This window comes from Aptenodytes forsteri, unplaced genomic scaffold (genome assembly GCF_000699145.1).
Source record: "Aptenodytes forsteri isolate BGI_AS27 unplaced genomic scaffold, ASM69914v1 Scaffold193, whole genome shotgun sequence".
Classification (NCBI taxonomy): Eukaryota; Metazoa; Chordata; class Aves; order Sphenisciformes; family Spheniscidae; genus Aptenodytes; species Aptenodytes forsteri.
Window position 1 is genome coordinate 3,514,914 of NW_008795405.1, and position 22,277 is coordinate 3,537,190.

Sequence of the window (22,277 nt, forward strand, 5' to 3'; positions counted from 1 at the left end):
GAACGCACCTTCCTAGTGAATTACTGGAGGCAGCTGAGTCTCTGTTGGAATCTAATTGCTGCAAATGCTCCAGTTTGTTGCTAGCAATAGTTTTCTGTGGAAGGGGCTGGGAGAGAAGGGGTAGGGTGGTGTGGGAGGGGGCTCATTCCCTGGCAGCTGCAGGAGAGAACAGGCTGCTCCTTGTATAGTATTTCTTCCTTGTCAGCAAAAAGAATATTCGTTTAACGGTTTGCATGAAGACTTTGCTTAGAAGGTCTTTATTCATATTTAATTACTAGCTCGCTGCAGCTCCCATCTTTAATTACCTTTTAAAAAGCAGATTACAAAAATGCACTGACATTCTTTCTTTTTTGTTACTGCATAAATTACAGGCTTCTCAACTTCTCACCCGAAATCAGTCCAGCCTGTGGGAAGGGTGGGACAGGTTCCCTTTGCTGACTTCTGGGTACCTCAGAGCTTGTCTGCACCTTGCTCTACAGAGCAGGACAGAAACCCTCGACTAGCATTACGTGAACTAGCTCCATGCCTGAAGCCACATAACCATGTTGGCACTCCCTCTGAGCTAACTAATTGTGTGGAGGGGCCTGGCTAGTCAGCCAGGCTGAAGTCACACTACCATGATAATAGTGTTTCCAGGGCCTGAGCTGCCTGGTGCTGCACTGAGGGTCTCTAGCAGGGTGCTGTGTTATGCAGGGCAGATGGGCCTTTGCCCATCTCCCATTGCCTCACCCATGTCTGTCTAGGTTTTTGCTTCCTGGACATCCCCCTGCTGAATCTACTTCTTCATCTGCAGATTTCCTTATAGTCTAGCCCTGAGTTTCATACCCAGAGCTGCTAATACTTTCCTTTCCTGCCTGCATAGTGCTTTGCTGTCCCCACCTAATGCTTTTTTTGAGCTGAGAGCACTGGTTACTTTTATTGGAAGCGTGAGAAAGTCCATCACATAAAACATGTTTTCAGGCCAAGTCTTCAGAGGTGCAAACTGCAATTTTTGTCCCCCTGCCCTGAATCCAGCCCTTACCACAACTCCTAGTCACATGCTGGCTTTCGCCACGTAAGCTAGCTGACGCTGCTGTAATGCATGGGAATATGCGTTGCCAGGTTTCAGGGGGCGATGGTGGGTGATATTAAATATCTGCAAAAGAATTACATGCAAAGGGACAGCTGCTGGCTTCTGCACCCAGTAACAGCCAAGGATGCTGACCATAATCGCTCCAACCCATTTTCAGATCAGCCTGGAGAGGTGTCCCTCACATGCTACCTGACCGCTCCATGTCCTAGATGAAAAATGCACTGCTGGGGTTCTGCCGCAGATTTCCATAAGCAGAGTATCTCCAGGGCACTTCCATGCTTGGCAAGCTTCACTGGGAGGCCAAGCAGTGACAAGGCAGGGGACAGAGGAAGGATGAAAGAGCCGAGCCTGCCCAGCTTCAGCACATGCTGTCTCTGGCCTGTGGATAGGGCTTTTCTTAGGATAGTCTCTGGCACCCCAAGCTGATGCCTCTTTCTCTTCTCCCGGCAGATAAAAGAGCTCTTCCTAAGTTTTGAGGACACTCCCTTGGGAGCAGCATCGCTAGCCCAGGTGCACAAGGCAGTGCTGCAGGATGGGAGAACGGTGGCAGTGAAAATCCAGCACCCAAAGGTCCAAGCTCAGAGCTCCAAGGATATTTTGCTCATGGAGGTAAAACTACGTGTTGACTTTGACTTACAGAGCAATTGCCATTGAAACGTGTGGGGGCCACATTCACCCATGGTGTAAGCAGGTATAACAACACCATTCTGTAGTTTTGAAACCTCCGCAGAGGTAAATGCTGTCTTATGGGAATAACACAGAAAGTTGGTGAGGTTTGCAGTAAGGGTAATTGTGTGGATGGAGAGACTGAACAAGAGGGTAAGAGTGAAGGAGGGCAGAAGGAGAAGACAGGTAAACATGAATGACATCAGAGTAAGTCCACATGAAATTTAAAAACTAGAGAGTGAGTCCTGAAGTCTCTCTTCAGCCTGTGTGCCTGTTAACTGGTGGAGTAGACTGGTCTCAGTTCCCCTTGCAGTCAGGGCTGTGTGGCCAAGGAAAAATCATTCTCCATGATTAGCATGTTTTTTTCAGTTAAATTCCAGTGTGGATTCAACAGTGGCTGAGGTTGCTGTGATTCAGTTCTGTTTCTTGATCAGCTCCTTAATGCTGAGCTGATTCATGCTGGAAACAAAAACACGGAAATATGGAGAGGGTCACCTAATAGGGGCAGACACACAAATGAGGGATTCAACTAGGAAAAAAGTTTCAATGCCTGTCTCCTGTTCCTCTCCTGAATGGTGGGTACCACTCATGTTCCCAGTGCAATGCTGTAGCTTCTCCCAAACTTCTAAGTCTAGCCCATTGAAGGGAGGAACTGGAGAAAAGCTGTGGCACTGCACTGCATTGCAGTAGTCAAAGATGCCAGTGGTACAGTAGTGAACAGGAAATGGAGACAGGGCTGAGGCGGAAGAGGGGGGAAGGGTTAGATCTGTAAATGGTAACACTAAAGCTTTTAGCTCTCCTAGTAAGCTTGTATCTGTATGTAATAGTATAGTAATGTGCACATCCATTGGCAGACAGGTATATCGGTGGGACTAAAGAGGGGAAGATTAAGCTGAGGGGGTCTGATAAGTGTTTAGAGGGTACTGCTGATGCAGTGACACACAGTTCTCCGTCACAGGAGATCAGGAATCAAAGATCCTGCCAGCACCCTCTCAGAGGAGCACATAACTAAATCTTCTTTAGGCAGCTAAAAACCCCTGCTTTGAGCAATCCTGGCTAGTCTACAAAGAAGAACAGCTGGTTCCAGCTGGAGCACATCAGTTTGCAGCTGAGTATTTATTTTGAACTTGTAGTGAAATAAATTTTGGGGTTCAATAAAGATATCCCAGTAAGATGGGATATGTCTGTTTCAGTGCTGGTTTGAGAGCAGAGAACTGTTTGAACTGGCTTTGGGTCCAGCTGTAGATTTGGATTTGATTCAGGTCCTCTCTAGGACTGACTGCAGTGGTCTGCCCCATGAGTTTGCTTTTGTGAGTCATCACGTGCACAGCAGTTCTCAGGGGGCTTATGGCATCTTTCACTCCTGCCCAGGAAGGGATGGCAGAAACTAAGCAGTCAAGGAAGAAGGATGTGCAAGGTAATGAAATTCTGTGAGACCAGGGCAATAAGAGGATTGTGAATGAATGAGCCAAGACCAATTGTCCACCTTGCGACATTTGCCCTTTTAACAGTTGGTATCACAGAAAAAGTCCCCCCTCACACTATGTTGCTGTGATTGCTGGTTATACTGGTAAGAGACATTTAAACAAATAATTTAGAATGATTCCTGTCTTTTCTGTTTTTAGACTAATCCTCCTGGGAAACTTGAAACTAAAAGAGTGTATTTCCTTTCGGCAATGTAGTATTGTCCTTCCTCTACAGACAGTCTAGTTTGTCATCCTCGAGATCTGTTGTGTACACACAGCTATGGGAAAGTAGCTCACAACATGACACGCAGTCTTGTTTTTAAAGGGTCTCTTGTGGAGTGTTGGCTTACATGCATCATCATATCCTTGTGTGGGACTATTTTTGTGTAGGCTGCACTCAAAGCCAGATTATGTGCACTGAGGTGCTGGTCCTTTAAGAATCAGACAGACATTGCAGCTAGATAGGAGATTAATTTAAATATGGAGATGGTCTTATTTAGAGACTGATGGAAAGGAATCTGAATGGGAAAAGCTAGATGGAAAATTCTTAAATTCGTAGCATCAGTGCTGACTCTTTAAAAATCAGTACAGGATCTGATAAATCCAGAGAGATACACCTCACTGCTCTTCTTATATCAATACTTATTTCAAGACAATATGTTAGACAGATGTCAGAAAAGGGGCAGGCCAAATACTTGTTAAGTATGTCCCCGCCAATGGTCAAGTTGGCAAATTGATTCAAAAGAGCATTTAAAGAAAGCAAAAAACAATGCATGAATTTTCTCACATCAGGCACCAATGAAATAATCCTGCAGCCCCTATAAAGTTTATGTACACGCTCATGAAGATCGCTGGTTACATTTCATTTGGGTGACATAAATTTGAAAGGATTTATGCCTCTAGATATAACAGTAGAAAAATCATTCAATAGTATCTGGAACCTGGTGATTACATTTTTAAAGGAACATTGAGTTTGGAACTGACATTTAGGTAAGAGAAGTAGAGATGGGTAGAGAACAAACATTTTCACACAGCTGAACAGGAGAAGTGATGGTTCATAAATTTATTTTTTGTCATACATTTCAATGATAGCAGCTCTCTGTGTGTGCTTTAAATGTTCCTCCTGCAGTGCAGGAATTCCCACCTCAATGGTGGAGATCTAGAAAGGGAAGCTGTCCAGGTACACACACTGACAAGTCTGTTTTCATTTTCAGATGGATGTTTAGAACAAGTAAGATAAAGACAGCAAAGTGGATTGCATTTTTATGTTTTATTCTTGTTTTATGACTCAAGTAATTAAAAAAAGCCAAACAAATTATTTTCCTTAAGATGTGGTCCAAATTGTCAGCTTGTGTAAATTTGTGACACTGGTTGAGACATTGGCCCTTCATTTGAACAGAAAGCATGCTTGGCTGCTGTGCAGCTTTGATTATGCCATCCAATAGCATAATCTTGATTTTCTTCAGGAAGGACTGCCCATCACTTGCCCTTTAAATGTTGCTTTAAGCAAATGTTTACAGGAACTTTTTGGCTGGGCCCTGTGCAACTGAATACCTAATCCCTTTAAGAAGAAAAGGATGCCAGCTGATGGATATATGATACTTAGAAAACACCACCTCAGCATTGCTGAGGATGGCTGTGACTGATGCTGAGGAGCAGCTCACCCTCCCACCCCCACCAGCAGTGTCCTTTAAAGATCTGTAGCGTACTACCTGTATCCAAACTCCACTGTCTTCTCTGAACTGCCCAGTGGATATTCTGTGCTAGCAAAATTCTTGCTCGGCAGTGGAAGAAGCAACATAGAGGTGACAAGTCTTACTTTAGATCTTCCTCTTCTGCGTTATCTGAGGGCTGTTCGAATGAAGCCAAACAGTGACTTGTAGAATTACAGGACTTGGAAGAGAGTCGCTCCTGGGCCATGCCCTTGGTGAGATCTGGCCATGTGGTCCCTTCTCCAGGGCTTTGTTCTCTTACTTATAGGCAGCAGGCAGCTGGGCTCCCTTTGATGTCTGTGCCATCATTTAACTCCTAGATGTGCCTGTGTGGAAAGGCAAGCCAAAATTTGTATTGCACGACAAAGGCATGACACCATGTGTTGTGTTAGGAAACTGCAGGAACCCTACAAGTATTTGGGGTGCAGGTTGGGTTTTTTTGTCTGTAAGTTACATGGAACAATCCCATCAAAACAGCACTGTGTGTAGCTGTGTGGCTTTGGAGCCAGGATGCAGCTGATTGTGTGTTTCCTTGTTCTCAGGTTCTCCTCTTGGTTGTGAAGCAGATCTTTCCAGATTTTGAGTTTATGTGGCTGGTGGAAGAAGCTAAGAAGAATCTGCCCTTGGAGCTGGATTTCCTCAATGAAGGCAGAAATGCTGAGAAGGTTGCTCATATGCTCAAGAACTTTGACTTTCTGAAGGTGAGGGAACACATATTTCCGTGTATGTATGTGCATTAATAGTCTCACTTTATGGGTCTTGTGCACCTCATTCACCGCCTGGAGGAACCATACAGAGGGAGAATGGAGTTCAGTCCCTCTGTGTTGTTCATCCTAGACCGCTCTGCTGATATGGACCAGAAACTGCTCTGAGACATGCTTCCTCCTTATCTGTTTCCTACTGTAGGCACCATATATTGGATGAGGGGTGGTGGCTTGGGGCCAGCAGTCTCTGGAGCCTGCTATTCATTTCCCCAAACACTGTTCCTGAACTTGTCCAGAGACCTGTGAATTTGCCATTCTTTGCTGAGCCATCTGATTGTACCTGTTTCTGGGCTTTATCTCAATTGAGGGCAAGAAACGGACATAAAACAGGAAAGCTAGACTGAAGCTGATGATGTCAAGTAGGATTTGGTACACTTGTGTATCTCAGGAGGAAGCATGTTCATACAAATCTTTCCTCCTGTAAAAAAGCACATTCTCACTCTGGAGTTGAGAATACATCCTGCATACACATCCATGGCTAATGCCTTCATGTTACTTTCATACACAAACTCAGCTGCACCCATATTGTGCTCTTCCCCACTGACACTCTTACTCCACTTCCCCTGCTACACACTGACTGAGGTCACTGACAAATGTCTCAAGTACAACCAGACATGTACACATCCCCTTCTTTGCAGACACAAGCTCACATCTTCAAAGTCACACATGCACAAATCTTTTGCTGACATACAGGAGGCACAAACTTCCTGTGTGCATTCTAGAAATACACAAGTATGGTATAATACACATAGTGCTGTGGGCACAGTCACTGATGTAACTGCATTTGCACATACACAAAGGCAGCAAAAAATGCATCCTCCTTTGAACCCCCTGCATACACACATCAAAATGAAGTTTTCACCTCCTGTTTATGCAGAAGTCCCAAGATGGAAGTGACAGATGTCTGAAATGAGGTGAGTTTTTGTTAGACTTTACAGACTGATGCATCCATTTTCTCTGTGCTTCCTCCATGGAAGGGCTATAATTCCTTGTCACCTGACTCCAGGTTTGGGGCAGTCCTTTTGGAGCCCAGTGGCAGCAGTGGCCTTCCCATAGACACAGATAGCTAAAAGCCACCAGGGCTACAGAAGGCCAAAGGCCAATGATTTTGCTGAGTGGGCGCTTATCATCGGAAGTGATGCACCCTGGAGAGCTGTATCCGTCGCAGCTGTAACTAGGATACTGTGAAGTAAATCCCCATGGAGACGGCCAATCACCTCCTTGCTGGGTTAAGGAGCTATCATGATATCAATATGTGTAACAGTAACAAATGGCTTGAGATGGCTAAATAATGGATCCTCCCGTCTGACCTGCCAATTTGGAGACGAGTTCATCACCCAAAGGCAACGGAAGAATTCAGCTCCTGTATCATTAATTTTCCTGAACATGCTAGAAAGCTGAGAAGTAGATTTTGTGCTGTGAACCTGTTTGAGCTTTTAAAGCCAGAGATAAATTGTTACCATGCACTAGCATTACAGCCAAACATCTGTGAGTAATTAAAAAAATCACTGAACAGTTTGGCTGTGAGTGAGAGAGGCATCTCTGAGAGCATGGATAGTGCTTTACAAGCCCACTGACTTGCCCCTGTAAATCTTGAGACAAGAATCAGTGTCATCTGAAATGATCTAAGGCAGGGATCAGTGAGCTAGATGGCCTGGGGAACTGTTAGTTTTGGAGTTGGTTTGCTTTCTCACCAATCTAACTGCAAAGAATGGACATCCAGATAAGCTGGGAAGGCTGCGAGTAATTGAATCCCCCTTGCCCATAGTGGATCCCTGGCATCAAAGTCTATGCAAGGTTAACATGCAAAGTACACCAGGAGTGTTGAATGGTGGGACTGAGGGACATTGGAATTGCTCAGCAAAGGAGTCTTTGATCTAAAGTGGCACACACATGGTAAGGTAGAAGTGGGTGACATTGGGAAAATGGTCTCTAGGACAGGAACAGAGGGGGAGGCATACAGTTTGTGAGGGACCGAGACACTGTCAGTAGTTACAAACAGAGTATAAAACAAATGCTGCTTGTTCAGGAGTTATGATGAGCTACAGTGGCCTGGCTGGTTCCCCTGGCTTTGGTCGCACTAGATGGACAACAACTCTTACCTCTTCCTGTCCTGCTCCAAGGTGCTGGACCCTTGCAGTGGGTGAGTCCTGAGTCCACGGCCAAGTCAGGTGGGTGAGGAGAGGGGGCTGCACAGCTGGCTCTCTCTTTACAGGATCCAAAATGTGTATCTGTGTATTGGGGCACAGTAATGGGAATGGGTGGAGCTCCCTTATATCTTGGGTAAAATGTACCTGTGTGGCTTCACCCATGTGCAAAGGCAAATCTGGACAGCTTGGGAGATTGGTCAGCCCAGTGACGTGAGGAATATCTAAAGGGAACTTCAGCAAAAGGACTCTTGACTCACTCACCATGGAAAGAATTTGGCTGGAGAGAGAGGCTGGAAAAGAGGGAGCCAGCCTGAGCAACGCCTGCGTCACTGTCTCCCTGGGTGACACCGGGCCTCTTACTGGTACCTCACTCAGCTTGATTTACTGCAGATTGAATGAAAAGTGCTTTGACATTTTACACTTGTTACTGTGTCACGTTGGCAATAAGATAGTTAAGGGTCTCCCAGGGTTTCTGTGACAAGGCCCTTATTTGTGACACTTGATTTTTCTCCCAGTTCAATTGCAGATGGCCTAAGTATGCAGGCTTTGTCAGCTCAAAGGCGTTTGTGTTCCAAGGGGCACTGCGGAGATACAATTTATGATGATGGCTTATCATTTTTAGAGCTGCATAAGTGGGCCCTGTGCGTAGCAAACGAGATGCAGTTCCTGTCTAAAGAAGCTGAGTGGATGATTCAGAAACTTGCAGTAGGTACTAGTTAAACAGCCCAGCTAGAGGAGCTGCAGAGCTCTCAGACATCAGTGGGAGTGGGAGGTGGTCAAAATCATGTAGAGCGTGGCCAGAAATGTTGCACGAGGACAGATCCTGCTGCCATTGAATTGGTGTGTTGTCCTTGCACACATTGCTGCTGTCCTGGGGAAGAGGCCAGTAGATGGATTTACCTCCCTTGTGCTCAGGAAAAAAACAAGTCCTCACTTCAGCCTCTTCCATTTTTACTCCTTTTCTGGATTGTGTGTGATATATTCTCCTTGCTTTCCCAGCTTGTTGTTTGACCTAACCCATCTGTTCCTGTTTCAGGTCCCCAGGATCTACTGGGAGCTCTCAACAAGGCGCGTCCTTCTCATGGAGTTTATGGAAGGGGGACAGGTGAATGACAGGGCCTACATGGAGAGGAATGGCATCAATGTCAATGAGGTAGTTTCTCAGCCATCTCTGAATTGGGTGTGGTGGGCAATGCAAAACTGATGTTGACATCAACTGACGTTGATGCAAAACGGAGGCTGACAGGACAGGAGGGGGCAGAAAAGGGAGCACATACAGATGTGAACAGAGCAATCAATCTGAGAGATCTCAGTTCTTGTGCTTCTGGGAAAAGTACATAGCCCCTTTTAGGGAACACTCTCCTGTAGGCTGCACAGCTAGAGAGATCTTCAAGGAGACAGATAGTGAAAGATGACCATGCTCTTATATTACATACACCCATGGTTTGTTCCAAGATGGCAGTTCCTGTTATCCTAAAGGAACAACTTCAGCTTCTGATTCTTTTTGTCTCTCTTCTTTCCGTCTCTGTCTTCTGCATTAACTTTCTCCTGGACAAATACATGTCCCAACAGCTATCATCTTATGCAGGAGATATAAAACATAGGTCTTATGATCACAGTTATTAGAGTGCTGGAGCCTCAGCCACGGTGCTTTGCATAATATTCTGACACGGGTTGTTTTCTTCTGGTTTCCAAAATCTCCCTTTTTCTTCTGGATACAACAGTTTTCTTCTTTGCTTCCTGGTCCTACATTACTGTGTAGTTTTGCAGTCCTTTATTATAAACAGCTGCCACATTTCATCACTACAGAGAGGCTACATTTCCCTGATGAGTGAAATAGTTTGTATGAAGTTGGGAGAGCACTTTAGATTCTCTGTGGCTGAGAGATTCTTGAGGAAAAGAAGGCATTACTTCCCAGAAGGGCTGAGAAGATGCCGGGGGAAAGGGTTTTGAGACATTGGACAGTGTGTCAAGCCACCCCTCCCAGTCAGTGAGTGCTGATTGAGGCACTGCTGCTTGCCTTTCCCCTTGTGCCCTATCGATGAGCCTCAAAGCTGCACTTGGTTGACTGCCTATCAAAGAGCTACGGAATAAAATCAATTGTACTTAATCTGTCCATCCACTTACCTCAGAAGTCTGAATGCTTCCTCTCTCTCTGCTCTTCCTCCTCTCTGCTCCCTTTCTTTCCATGGCAAAGTTCATGTGGCATCAGTTAGAGACATGCCAAAGACCTCTCGAGGGAGGGGAAATGTGAGTTTGGTATGCCCCACAAGGAGAGAACATTAAGTGTATCTTCTCAGCTGCCTCCCTAAGTCAGCATGCAGCTCTTTCTCTGCCTAAAGAGCTCAGCCAAATTACAGGTGGAGGACTGAGTAGCCTGCCTGTTTCTCTGCCTGTTTCTCTTCGCCTCTTCCTCTGCTCTTGCACCCCACAGAAGTCAATGAGATATTTTCTAGTAACCTCTGCAGGCAGAAAGGCAGGCACCTTTTCATGTGTTTCTCCACTGAAATACAGGAAAGGAAGGTCTAAGGTTAAAGTAAATTTTGAGACTGTCTTTCCATTGTAATTGTGATGAACAAGCCAAGGTCAATGGGTAATAGTGAACAATGCTCTCTTCCCTGCAAGATGTCTGGTCCATTTTCATTCCAGGGACTTCTTAAATGAATACAACCTCACCTGTAGATAGTGCAATCTCTCTCCTTTCACGTCTCCATCAGGAAGAATTTGGAGCATTTGGGTCACTGGTTTTCCTCCTCCCTCTCATCAGGGCATCACAGAGGTCATTGTCAGCTGATCAGAGGTAGACACAATTCCTTCTCTGTGTCTCTTTTGTGCTGATGATCTTTCTTTGTATTTACCAAGGTAACTGCCTCAGTGATGCATCTGGTCTGCAAAGAGCACCACAGTGTGACTTTTGAGAACATGGTAGCTTATGGACTTTGCTATCAAGACAGATTTTAAAAGCCTCGTCCATGGCAGAACATGCAGTCAGCTCCTTTCACCTGGACAAGTCAACTGGTCAAAAGTGAGAGAGTCGTTTCTTTGAGTGAGTTTATCCTATCCTTTTCTTCTGCTATAAAGGCAGAGGTCAAATCTAGCCCACAGCACTCAGATACAACAGTGAATATTCCTCAAGTCTTGAAATAGTCAGTCAGAAAGGCTTGTTTTGATGCATTAGCAGCATATATATTCAGATTTTTAGCTGGGCTTCCTCACAGTTCTTGGAGAGCAGATCCATTCTGAGATTGACGTAGCTAGCATTGTGTAGCTCCCTGGGACTTTGGTTGCTTCTTTGAATTTTCTCAAACTGCTGGAGATAGTAAAGTTGTCTGGAGAAGCCCAGGGAAAAACATTCTTTGCAATCTTCCATAGCTTTCTCCAGCCAGTCAGGGTGGAAAATTCAATGACTTCAGCCTTTCAATGGGATATTTTGCTGCCAGTATGTGCCAAAATAGAGAAGCAGCTAATTTCAGTTTTTCTAACTTGCAGAGGCTTTTGCTTGTGATAGGAGAGGTTTAGGGTGAAAATTCAGCTCATTTTTTTGTTCATCCATGCCTTTGGGAAGGTCGTTTTGTGATGTCTTGGCACAATAGGTTCCATGCAGCAATGAAACCACATATTTTGCTGATTCTGAGCTGGTCTCTAAATGATGGCTAAGATGTAATTTTAAAAAAGTTGTCAACAGACTTCTACTACTGCAAAGTATAAGCCTCAGAGGTTTTTGGCAATCTGTCAGGTATAGGATGTTACTCATCTCAGTGGTAGGACTGAGTTTCGGCAAACTCTCTCAGTGCTTGCGCTGAGCTCTTCTTTCTTCCTTTTCTCTCCCCACTCCCCGAAATTGATGATTAACTTTTACTGATTGCCAATAAAGCAACAGTAGAAAGGAGGGAATACCGAGCCTGTCAGAATCATGTGATGGGGAACGAGGTCTGTTATTATGGCCACAGTAAGATGAGGTAGGAGCAGCGCACACCCCAGACCTCTCCTCTGGCAAGGTGCAGCAGATGGGGACAAATATGACCAAGGTCCATTATCAGCTGCTGCTGTTGATGCCCTGGATAAAGAACTGCATGGCACGGTGGTGAAGTGAGCAAAAGGCAGCAGACACTGAAAGTAACATGAGGAGGGGGTGGCAACCCAGGTTTCAAAATGATGATGTGGCTTATAATATGCAGCAGTTCTGGCTTTCAAGAGATGCATTAGCTCCCTGGAAATCACCTCAATCTATCTATCTATCAACCCCTCTATCATCTTACTCCATTTTGTTTTGCTGGGCGGAGGAAGAGGAGTCTTCACTAAGCAGGATTTCTCTTGTGTGACAATGCAGCCTTGAAAAGCAAGCTGAGCCTCTCTCCTCTAAATGGAAAGGATCCCTGAGGTGAAAGCTCCCTTCAAACCAGGTTACTGACATTTACTTAATACCGTCTGTAGCAGGATTATCATTAAAGCTGCCCAAAAGCACATTAATCTCTCTGGATCCGTCCAAGCGCTGGATTGTAATGGCATTTAATCAGAAAAAGCTTTGATTTCTAAAGACAAGTGCAAACACTGAAATATCTGCCTGTAGAACAGTTACTTATTCATGTGCAAGTGTAGCTGAGGATGAGCATGCAGCTAGGATATTGACAGTGGGAGGGAAGCCTGGAGAGGGGAGTTATCAAGAAATGAGCTGGCATGAATTTTGAGGGAAGACGAGGCCATGGCAGGGTTAAGAAGGGGGCCACGTGGAAACTGGGCTGTTCCTATTTCAAGACACAAGAGCATTTACAGTCTTGGTTGGGAAGATACATTTGGAAAAGGTGGGTAGAGCAGGGAAGGGAGGAAAAATAGACTGAGGGGCTCTCAAGATGTTTGTAGCATACTGTATGCAGGAGGGAAGAAAGGATAGCAAGGCTACTTACAGCATGGACTTTTAAAGAAGATCCCAAATGGCACAAATGCTCCTTTTGCACCCATTCTGATTTTACCTGATTCATTTAGAGAGATCTTGTCTGTATACAAATCTTAACATTATCTCTGATCTGCTGCATGGGTCCTCCCTGTCCCTCCTTGTGAATGCTCTGCCTGTCTCTGCAGGGAGGCTGCTGGATCAGCAGGCTGTGGGAGCTGTGGAGCTTACAGATGCACTCATGGCATGTGCTGTATTGCCTCCAACTAACCAGCCAGCTCAGGTAGCCAAGTGGAGAGTCCCCCATGATCGCCTTGGCTTGGACTTGAGTCAGGGAAAGGAAATGATGCCATGTACTTCAGCTCACTAAGAGCCTGGTCGTGAGCCGTGGATGATTCAGAAGTCAGGAAAGTGTTTTGTCCAGCTGAGAAGTGAAAGCAAACAGCTAAGGTACTTAAGATGAGCTACTGTGTGCAATTATTGCCATCTGTCACCCCATCCTACTGTGGCTTTTTGCTTCCTTCTGTTACTAAATGGGTTCTGCACTGGAACGGTATCTCTTAGCTCGATAAAGAGCCCAGCTACCTTCTCATGGTTGGCAGCTTTGCAACTTGAAATATGCTTTCAGTGTGGGATTTACCCTTATCCAGAGTCAGGAGCTGCTGCCTTGTAGCTGCTAAAATTTAAGTGGGATTTCCCAGGATGGGATTCCTTTGTCAGCACAAGTGTGGAAACCTCTCATGTCTCAAGTATTTGTGCTTATAACACTCAAGTGTTAGATGAAATGGAGCATGGAGAAGAACAATGTTTCTGGGGAAAATGGCTATTCTTGCTCTTTGCACCTCCTGATTTAGTCTGGGGAGAGGTTTCCTTGCAGATTCTCCTACATTTCCTCTTGTCTTAAGCTCAATGAAGATTCACAAGGCACTGGTAAGCAAGGATAGTGACCTCCAGCATTTCCAGCTTCTGAACTCCGCAAAGACACCAGTAAAAGAGTTAAATTACACACGAACCCATTTCTTACTGAAAGTCAGTTTCAAGCATCAGTGTCAATCAATTGCTTAAGTCTCAGCAAGATGCTTTACATTAAATCCAAGGAAATACGACTACATTTAAAGCCAAGGCAAAATGATCCCCATGGCCATTTTGGGTCTGACAGAGATGCAAGAAACAATTAAATAAACAACGCCTGGTCTTCTCTACCTGTGTCCTTTTGAGAATCTGTAGAAACTTATCAAGTTAGTCCCTCAGTTCCCTGGGCGGATGAGTCAGAATATTTCTCCCCACTTAAATGCTGTGGAAGATGGGGCATTGAGCAGGAAAATAATTTCCTCTGTCCCCAACAGAGAGTACCGGGCATGCTAGGAGTGCACTCCAGGAGTCCTAAAAGCTATCCCTGTATCTTAATGACATTGTATGTGTCCAGACATCACCTTGCTGTGATGCTAGATCACTGCGTAGTGATAGTACTGCATTACAGAGCACTGTGTTTTGATCCTCACAACTGGATCACAGAGGGCAGAGTGTGAAATCGATCTCTTGTGTGTGACCATCCTAATCTGCTATGGACAAGAGCCATTTCAGAGCAGAGACACAGAGCAGGCTCCAAATTGTGGCTCTTCTCCATCCACACCCTTTGCTAATTTGACACCAGTTTAATTGGGCAGGATTGCCCTAGCAGGATTAAGCAAACCCTTAGATGATGGCTGTAATAACAACAACGAAAGAAAGCAAAAACCCAATACACTCTTCAATCCAATTAACCTTCGATTAAGGTTCCAAAATCAATGCTATTATTTTGGCCTGAGGAGGTAATATTGAGCCCTGAGAAATGAGCTGCACAACGACCTTTACTTTTAATGAGATCAATTGAAGTTAGTGTCGCCATCTCTTAAAATAATTGGCAAATATTACAGCCAAATTAAGGCCAGAGACTAGTATCTGCTCCTGATCTAAAGAGACAGTCACAGATGGAGGTGGGACAGGAAGGGATGATGCCCTATCAGGCAGTTTCATCTGGGACTTAGGGGCAGGCGGTAAAATCAGCTCTACAGGACCATGTCATAGGATTTTTTCTTTGCCTTTCTTCTTCATGTCAGTTGGAGGCATGGAGCCAGGACCCCTCCAGCTTGCTCACAAGAAGAGTATCAGAGACTTTCCCTGGATAACCCAGGCTGGTTTGTTACAATGCAGCTACCCATGAACATCATATATGTGCCATCTTTTTACTGTAGGAATATTCATAGGCTCAAATTTGCATGCATTCTTTCCTTTCTGAGAGGTTTCTTGCTAACTATTGCATATTGGTGTTTGTAAAGATACTAATTTGTGATGGACTTCCCAGTGTTTTGTTATTGTGGGGCTTCTCTGTCAGCTGGGTGTGCTGATTTGTTAAGAGGAGAGTTGCATACAGGGACTGGTGTGTGCGCAGGAGTTTGCTGCTATGGGGCTGTATGCAAGGGAATATAATATGGGTTCATCAAAAGTAGCTCCTAGTGGATCATGCGAGGGTAACAGGTTGTCTAGGCTTTCAAAACTCATGGCAGCAACAGTTCGCAGCTGTGTACGTATACAAGAAGAAATATGTCACTGCTGCTACCTATACTACAGCTTGGGATCCTCTGAATTAGATGACAGAAATGCAGTAAGTGTACTTGGTAAAATACTTGGTATACTGGATATGAGTCGGTTAACTAGAAAAGGTGGGGATTAGTAGGGAAATTGCAAAGTAGGTAAGAAACTGATAGAGGCAGTGGTGGAGAGAAATTACCATAGTGGAGTTTTGTGAGGTTTGCTCTTCAAACTGATCATATTTAATAAATTCAGTGATGACCTCGACACAAACAGAACTGCATCAAGGAGGTTTTTGATGACACCAAGTCGGGAGGTTCTGTCATTGTAGAGGAGGACCAGAGTAGCAATAGCACTTGGTGGCCTTGAGGACTGAAGTGATAGAAAGGGATAAAAATGAGCGATACCAAGTGAAAAGTCATGCACTTAAAAACTAATAAGAAGAGTTTCTTAAATATGCTGGGAGTTTATCAGAGGGAAGTGACATATTAGAATTAACTTTGGGATATTAGTCAATCGCAGGGTAAGTGTGTGTTTCCAGTGCAGTGTGATTGTGTAAAAGGCAGGTTGACTCCTAGGACACATCAGATAAAGGAGCGTCCTGTAGAAATGGGGCAGTATTTATGCTGTATTTATGCTGTTAATTATCTTACTGGTGAACACACTGGAGTAGTAAATACTGGAGAGGGAAGGAACTAGTTAAACTCTAGGGTTATGTTACTTAAGGAAATGATTTAAACTGGGCATCATTAAAATTAGGCTAGGATTTAGGGGAAAGGTTCTGACCATCTAAAGAGTGAATTTTTGGAACAGCCTCTGAAGTCATGCTTTCTGTCTTACTTATTTCCAGTGAACTTGACCAGTTTATAGAGAGACTATGTGATACTGTACGATAGCAATCCTTAATGTCTGCACTGCATTCTTATTTTCTTCTGTATTGGCTTGTAACTCACATAGGATAGTTTGTGACATATAGCACCCTTGCTATATTGAATACATAAAATGACCTTCATGTGCTTAGTTTGGTGAAGAGTTACTCCAAGTCTGGCTGTTATACATGTATCTGTCACTCCATTGTTTTTGCCCAGGCTGCTGACTCTCCATTTCATCGTCTGCAATCTGCTTATTCCTCAGCTACATTTTTTTCAGAATGAAAACATTGGGCTGAAAATGTGCAGTTTGCCTGACACAGTGTCATGGTCATGTCACCTAATGTGGCAATGGCAGGTTGCTATTTGCATTGGCTGGTGAGGCCACAGACTCACCTGGTGACTGTAGTCATCATGTCCTGCTGCAGCACAGACAGAGAGACTGAACTTCCTTTAGGCAATAACGCACCTTCTGGCAATAGGCAAGGACATGCCTCTGGCCAGAGCCAGAGTCTGGTGTCATACTGACATACCAAGCTCAGCTCTGCTTGCTGACTAGCATAGGTTTCTTTCTTATGTGTTATGCCTAAATGATGCCATTCTTGATTACACACCCACTTCTGCCTAGTTGTATTTCTTGTAGCACATCCAGTACTACAAGTGCTTCTGCTTCCTTGCTATTCATACCTTCTAACATCAGCAGACTGCCCCTCCTCTGCCATTCCTTAGCGAACTTTGGAATCTTCATCTCTTTTAATCTTTTTCCCAAGTAAATTCCTCCTGCATCCTGCTCATTTATTTGCTTTCTCTGAACTCACTCTGTGTAGTCTGCACCTCTCTGTTAATGAGGTGTCTGGAAGTGAATGCAGGATTCCAAGGGTGATTATTATTTTTTTATGATGTGCAGCAGAACAATGCTGGGGGACCCTGGTAATCATAAGGACCTCATTGTGTTGGATAATAAACAGGGAAAGGAATGATGACCTCTCCGTGTCATAACAAAATGTCTGTATGTTTACTTTGGTCTTTGCTTCTGTAAATCACTGCAACCTTTTGTCTAATTTGTGATGCACCTTCACCCCAAGGTCTTACACAGCCTAAATGCATGCTGAATTCCTCCCTTCTCCTGAGTAGAGGTTTTCACACATTTGTTTTCTCATTTCATCTAACTGCATTCTTCCAAAGTGAATTCTGTATATGTTATTTACCCAGTGGCCTTCTCAAGAAAGGTGGAATAAAGGCCCATAGTGATGGGGCACAGTACTGGAGAATTAATGTCTATAAAGGTTTCATGTTTTTTTCCAAAACATTTTCTCTAGAAACATGAACTCCTTTTGTCTGAATTATAATGATAGGTCGCTATTCACATATTACACTCTAAGCCCTAGAAATATAACCTTCCTTTTTTGTTTAGAATTTGACAGTATTGGTGCTTTCAATCTTAATTTAAATTTTATCCTATTTTAGAGGTATGTCAACAGACAAAAATATGCAAAAATACTTTAGTGTGCAGCACAGCTCCATCTCTTACACTGGGTAATTTTTTTTTCCAAAAGTAAAGACTTCTTATATGCTTACATCATAAATCCCTGTAACAGATCTTCTGTATGCTAACTAAACTATAGAGAATGTGTTCCTCTTTCTTAAAGAAGCCATAAAGTCTAGTTTCAATGAATTAACTACTGCAGATACTCAAGGTTGCATGCTGGGGAAGAGGTAAATATAAGTACAGCAGGGAAGGGAGAGAGGATGGGGATCTTGCAGTGAAGATTGTTTTTGTACCCATGACCCAGCCTGTGGGTCTGAACAGGGCTGTGACCCCTCTGTTTTCATGGTAAGATGGGAAGATGAATCCCGAGCTGCTTTTGTGTTGCATCGTGGGCTGCAAAAGGCTATGACCACAGATCTGTTTAGTAACCTGTCTGCTGACGGTGACTCCGGAGGGGAGACCTTCCCCGCACCTGGAGCCTGCAGCTGTACCATAAGATGCTGTTATGAGGGTAGCGTGGATGACTTGGTGAGAGGTGTTTTTGTAGGATCCTAGGATATTTGAGGTTGGAAGGGACCTCAGGAGGTCTCCTATCAAACCTCCTGCTAAGGCAGGGTCAGCTATGAGGTCAGACCAGCTTACTCAGGGTGTTATCCAGTCAGGTCTTTAAAACCTCCAAGGATGGAGATTGCACAACCTTTCTGGGCAACTTGTTCCACTGCTTGACTTTCCCAACCTATGCCATTACCGCAGCACAGAAGGAGAATCTGCTCTCTTTGAAGCAGCCCATGCTCCAGTGCCGCAAATTAATAGCTTTCCAGGCTTTAGCCATGACCAACCAACAGGCTTGCAGAACTGCTAGCCCCTGTCTGGACTTGTGTTTAATGGGTATGAGGCATCATGTTGTGCCCCAGATTGTCCTCAAGTCCTCATCTTCAATAATTCTGTGCTCTTCCAGGTCCCTGGAGGGCAAACAGCTGAGGCAGAGAGGGCAAAATGCAGTTTGCTCAGTGTGTGCACAGGTGTCGTGGCTGATGCTATGATCAGTCATGATGTCCAGGTCCATTCCTCCTGGTGTGCAGGTCCCTGGGAGGCTGTGTGAATGAGTGACTGGCTTAAAACAGACTATCTGGCACGTCCTTGAACTGTCAGCAAGTGCTACTCAGCTCTTCTAGGAGGTCACAGCACCTGGTACTTTGATCCTATCCAGTTTTAGAGCTTGTTGATCTATGAGACCTATAAGGGTCACTTCATTGCTCCAGTGATCTCTGCTGGTGATTCAGAAGGGAAACATCATTCCCCTCAGTCAGTAGTTACAATAACACCTGTGTGGTATTAGTGGAGCTGCACTACAGACCACAGGGCTGTGCTACGCCACCTGTGTGGGTGATTTGGCATGGGGGCAGCATTCTCCATGATTCAGCAGTGGCTCCAGGTCCCACTTGAGGGATAGAGGGTTGTCCCACCTGGTCCTGTTGTCCAGCTGTCCCAGTTGGTGTGCTGCAGGAAGAGTTCCCGTTCTTTCTCCTCATTTGTAGTTACTTGGGCACTATTCATAACGAACGCTCTTCTTAGAGGTGGCCACATTTCAAGGTGGGTAAAGCAAGCCCTTCCCTGGCTGTCTGGTTTTCTGCAGGACGAGCTGTCGTTAGTATCCCCGTTACCTCTTCTACCACCTCTGCTTATGGGGACAGTTGCCTGTTTGCTGCTTACACTGTGTGTCTGGGGACATGGTTGGAATAATTTATAATGATTGTCTTTTAATTGCTTGTTCAGCACTCCACTGTGGAGCACCGTGCCGCTCTGTGATGGCAGGGAGGGCCGGCGGTGGGATATCAGGGCGAGGCTGCTGTGTTAGTGCATGGCTAGGGATTGATCCCAGGCCCTGGGGATGTTTGCTTGCTCCTAGGAGGTTTTTAACTTTAATAACATCTCTTGGTGATGAGGAGCAGCGGCATGGAGGGACACAGCAGTGACAGGATGATTTAAACAGCCTTTCTGTGCTGCTTCATCTTCACAGGCATCGCAAATCAGATTAGCATGGGACTGAGGAAAGGAAGAGGGAAGTGGGGGATAGTGTGATGGAGGGAGGGGAAAGGGAACCCATGTTCATTCTGGTAAGCAGATGGACAGGCTGAGTCTCCTCCCACCCCTTCTCCACTGGGTCCTGCTGCCATCCGTGGATGGAAACACCTGAGTCTTCCTCCAAGCCATCTCTCACCCACCCCAGCAGCTCTTTCCATGCCTTCCCTGTGAATGCCTGTCTGTCCCTATCTGCTGTCTCACTTTCCTACTCATTACCGGAAACCCCATTCCTACCCACAGGTATTTTCTCTTTTTTATGCCAGGCAAGTTTCCTTAAATAACCCCTCACCCCACAAACACCTTAATGGTGCCCTCTGCATGGATCCTTCCCTGAATGCCCTGGGTCATCCCACAGTAGATGCCAGCAGCCACCCTGTGCATTTGTCAGTGTGAGGAGCTGCAGGAGCTCTGCATGGGGACATCGGCACATACCAGACCCTCACTCCCCACAGTGTCGGCACGCAGCGGCTGCCTCCCCTCCCCGGCAGGCACCCTGCTGTGGGTGGCAGTGTGTGACCATCTCCTGTCTCCTCACAGATCTCGCGCAACCTTGGGAGGCTCTACAGCGAAATGATCTTTGTGAATGGCTTTGTGCACTGTGACCCGCACCCAGGCAATGTGCTAGTGAAGAAATGCCCAGCCTCTGGCAAGGCCCACATTATCCTCCTGGACCATGGGCTCTACCAGGTACGTAGCTATGGGGGGCTTCCAGGGCCTTGTGAGGGCGTCAGGCTGAAAGAGCACACCCAGCTGCAGCCTTGACCCCCTAAGTCCATATGAATACATTTTTCCTATTACTTCCATAACCCTCCAAGGATATTTCCTGGCTCTGAAATGGGGAATAGGGCACAGCTAGGGGGCACAAGGCTTTCCCCATAGTTCCCTGTCCTCCGTGAACTTCTGGGGGCCATGTCTCCCTCCCCAGGTGCTGAGCGAGTCATTCCGCATGGACTACTGCCGCCTTTGGCAGGCCCTCATCAAGGCTGATATGAAGAGGGTGCAGAAGTACAGCCGGCGGCTCGGGGCAGGGGATTTGTACCCTCTCTTCGCGTGCATGCTGACTGCCAGGTCCTGGGAGTCTGTCAACAGGGGCATTGACCGGTTGCCAGTCTCAGCCAGCGAGGTAGGTCCTGTGTACCCTTCCCTATCTTGTGCCCTTCTCTGTGGGTACCTTTCTTTGTTGTAAGCACTTGCACCGCTGATATCGCAGCAATGCTGGGCAATCCCTGGCAGCTCTGTAGCAAATTCTGCATTGATAGCTGAGCTAGAAAAAGCCACGACTCCTTCTGCAATGTGTTTTATAGTGGCTGAACTTAATTTCCCAGTTTCACTTGTCATGGGCTGCTTAAATTTTGTATAATATTTTAATGGCTAAGTGTTCACAGGTTCTGGCAGGGGAAACATTTGTAGATCAGCCTTTTCTTAAAAAAGTGTTGAATACAGCTGTGCAGGGAACCATCAAGGAGGGTAGGTTAAGGTAGAGGAGACATAAAGGCTTAGCGGGAAGACATGAGAAGGATAATGCATTATTGCTATTCATGCAAATGACTATCAGCACTGATACAAACTCCTAAAAACCCTTGGAAATTACGTCCCAATCAGAAACCCTATTAACTTGGAGTCAAGGTTGCTTAACTGCAGATCCTGTCAACTTAGTCACTACAAATCTAGGAAATTGCCACTTACATTCTCCACCCTTTCCTATCCACACATGCTGGGATCCTCCTCACGCCTCCTCGCACTTCTGACATGCACACACTGCCTTGAGAGTAGTAGCAGCCCCTGCCAACTGTGCTGTTTTTAGAGATGAGCATATAGTGGTGTGATTTCAGCCAATGGATTACTGTCTGTAGGTAAAAACATGTTGTATCCTATGGTTTGTTTTCATCTGCATGCATTTGTAGTAGAGAGGATGAAATTCATTTAAGTAGCATTATAATATTGTCCTGTGAAACTCTCTTCTGGAAATTCCTTCGGGTTGGCATTTCATTTTGATGGATGTGGCAGAATTTGCTGCACTGGTTTGCCATTATCCATAGCACTGAGTAGTGGACCCCCCCCCGCCCAGTAATTTGATTGCTTCCTACTTGAGTTAATTTTCTGCATATCAGAAATAATATAGTGACTGTCTAGCAGGTCTGTGCTTGATCTGTGAGTTCCAGAGCCAGTAGCTCCAGAAAAAAATTCAGAGGCACCAAAGTGAATTGACACAGAGCTGGCTCCAATACTGCAAGGCCAGTGTTGAATCTGAGCTAGTAAGCAATGTTTATCCTAAACTGGCTTGTGAAGGTTATGCCAGAGGTGTAACTGCAGCCGCATGGTGCCTTGTGTGGGCTAATGAACTTTATCATTGAGTTGAATTGCGTGTATGGAGCCAGGTCTGTTGTCTTTGCCTACGTGACACAATGCTGAAACTGGACAATCCTGCAGCAGATAATGGGGAGCTGAGCAGATTTGCTGTGGCATTAGGAAATGAGCCGCTGCTTGCCCTTTTTTTAGAGGTGAATTTGAAAGATTGTATCAGCAGTGAAAGCTGAGCACT

At 45.3% G+C, this 22,277-nt stretch overlaps 1 protein-coding gene across 1 annotated transcript in view; it reads left to right on the forward strand.

Annotated features, from left to right (window-relative positions):
* ADCK1 (aarF domain containing kinase 1) overlaps positions 1–22,277 on the forward strand; it is a 78,447-nt gene that overhangs the window by 51,204 nt on the left and 4,966 nt on the right. The window contains exons 4-8 of the mRNA XM_009280738.2: positions 1,523–1,681; positions 5,459–5,617; positions 8,867–8,983; positions 20,273–20,422; positions 20,661–20,858. Of these exons, the coding sequence (XP_009279013.1) occupies positions 1,523–1,681; positions 5,459–5,617; positions 8,867–8,983; positions 20,273–20,422; positions 20,661–20,858 (783 nt within the window). The remainder of the gene's footprint in view (positions 1–1,522; positions 1,682–5,458; positions 5,618–8,866; positions 8,984–20,272; positions 20,423–20,660; positions 20,859–22,277) is intronic.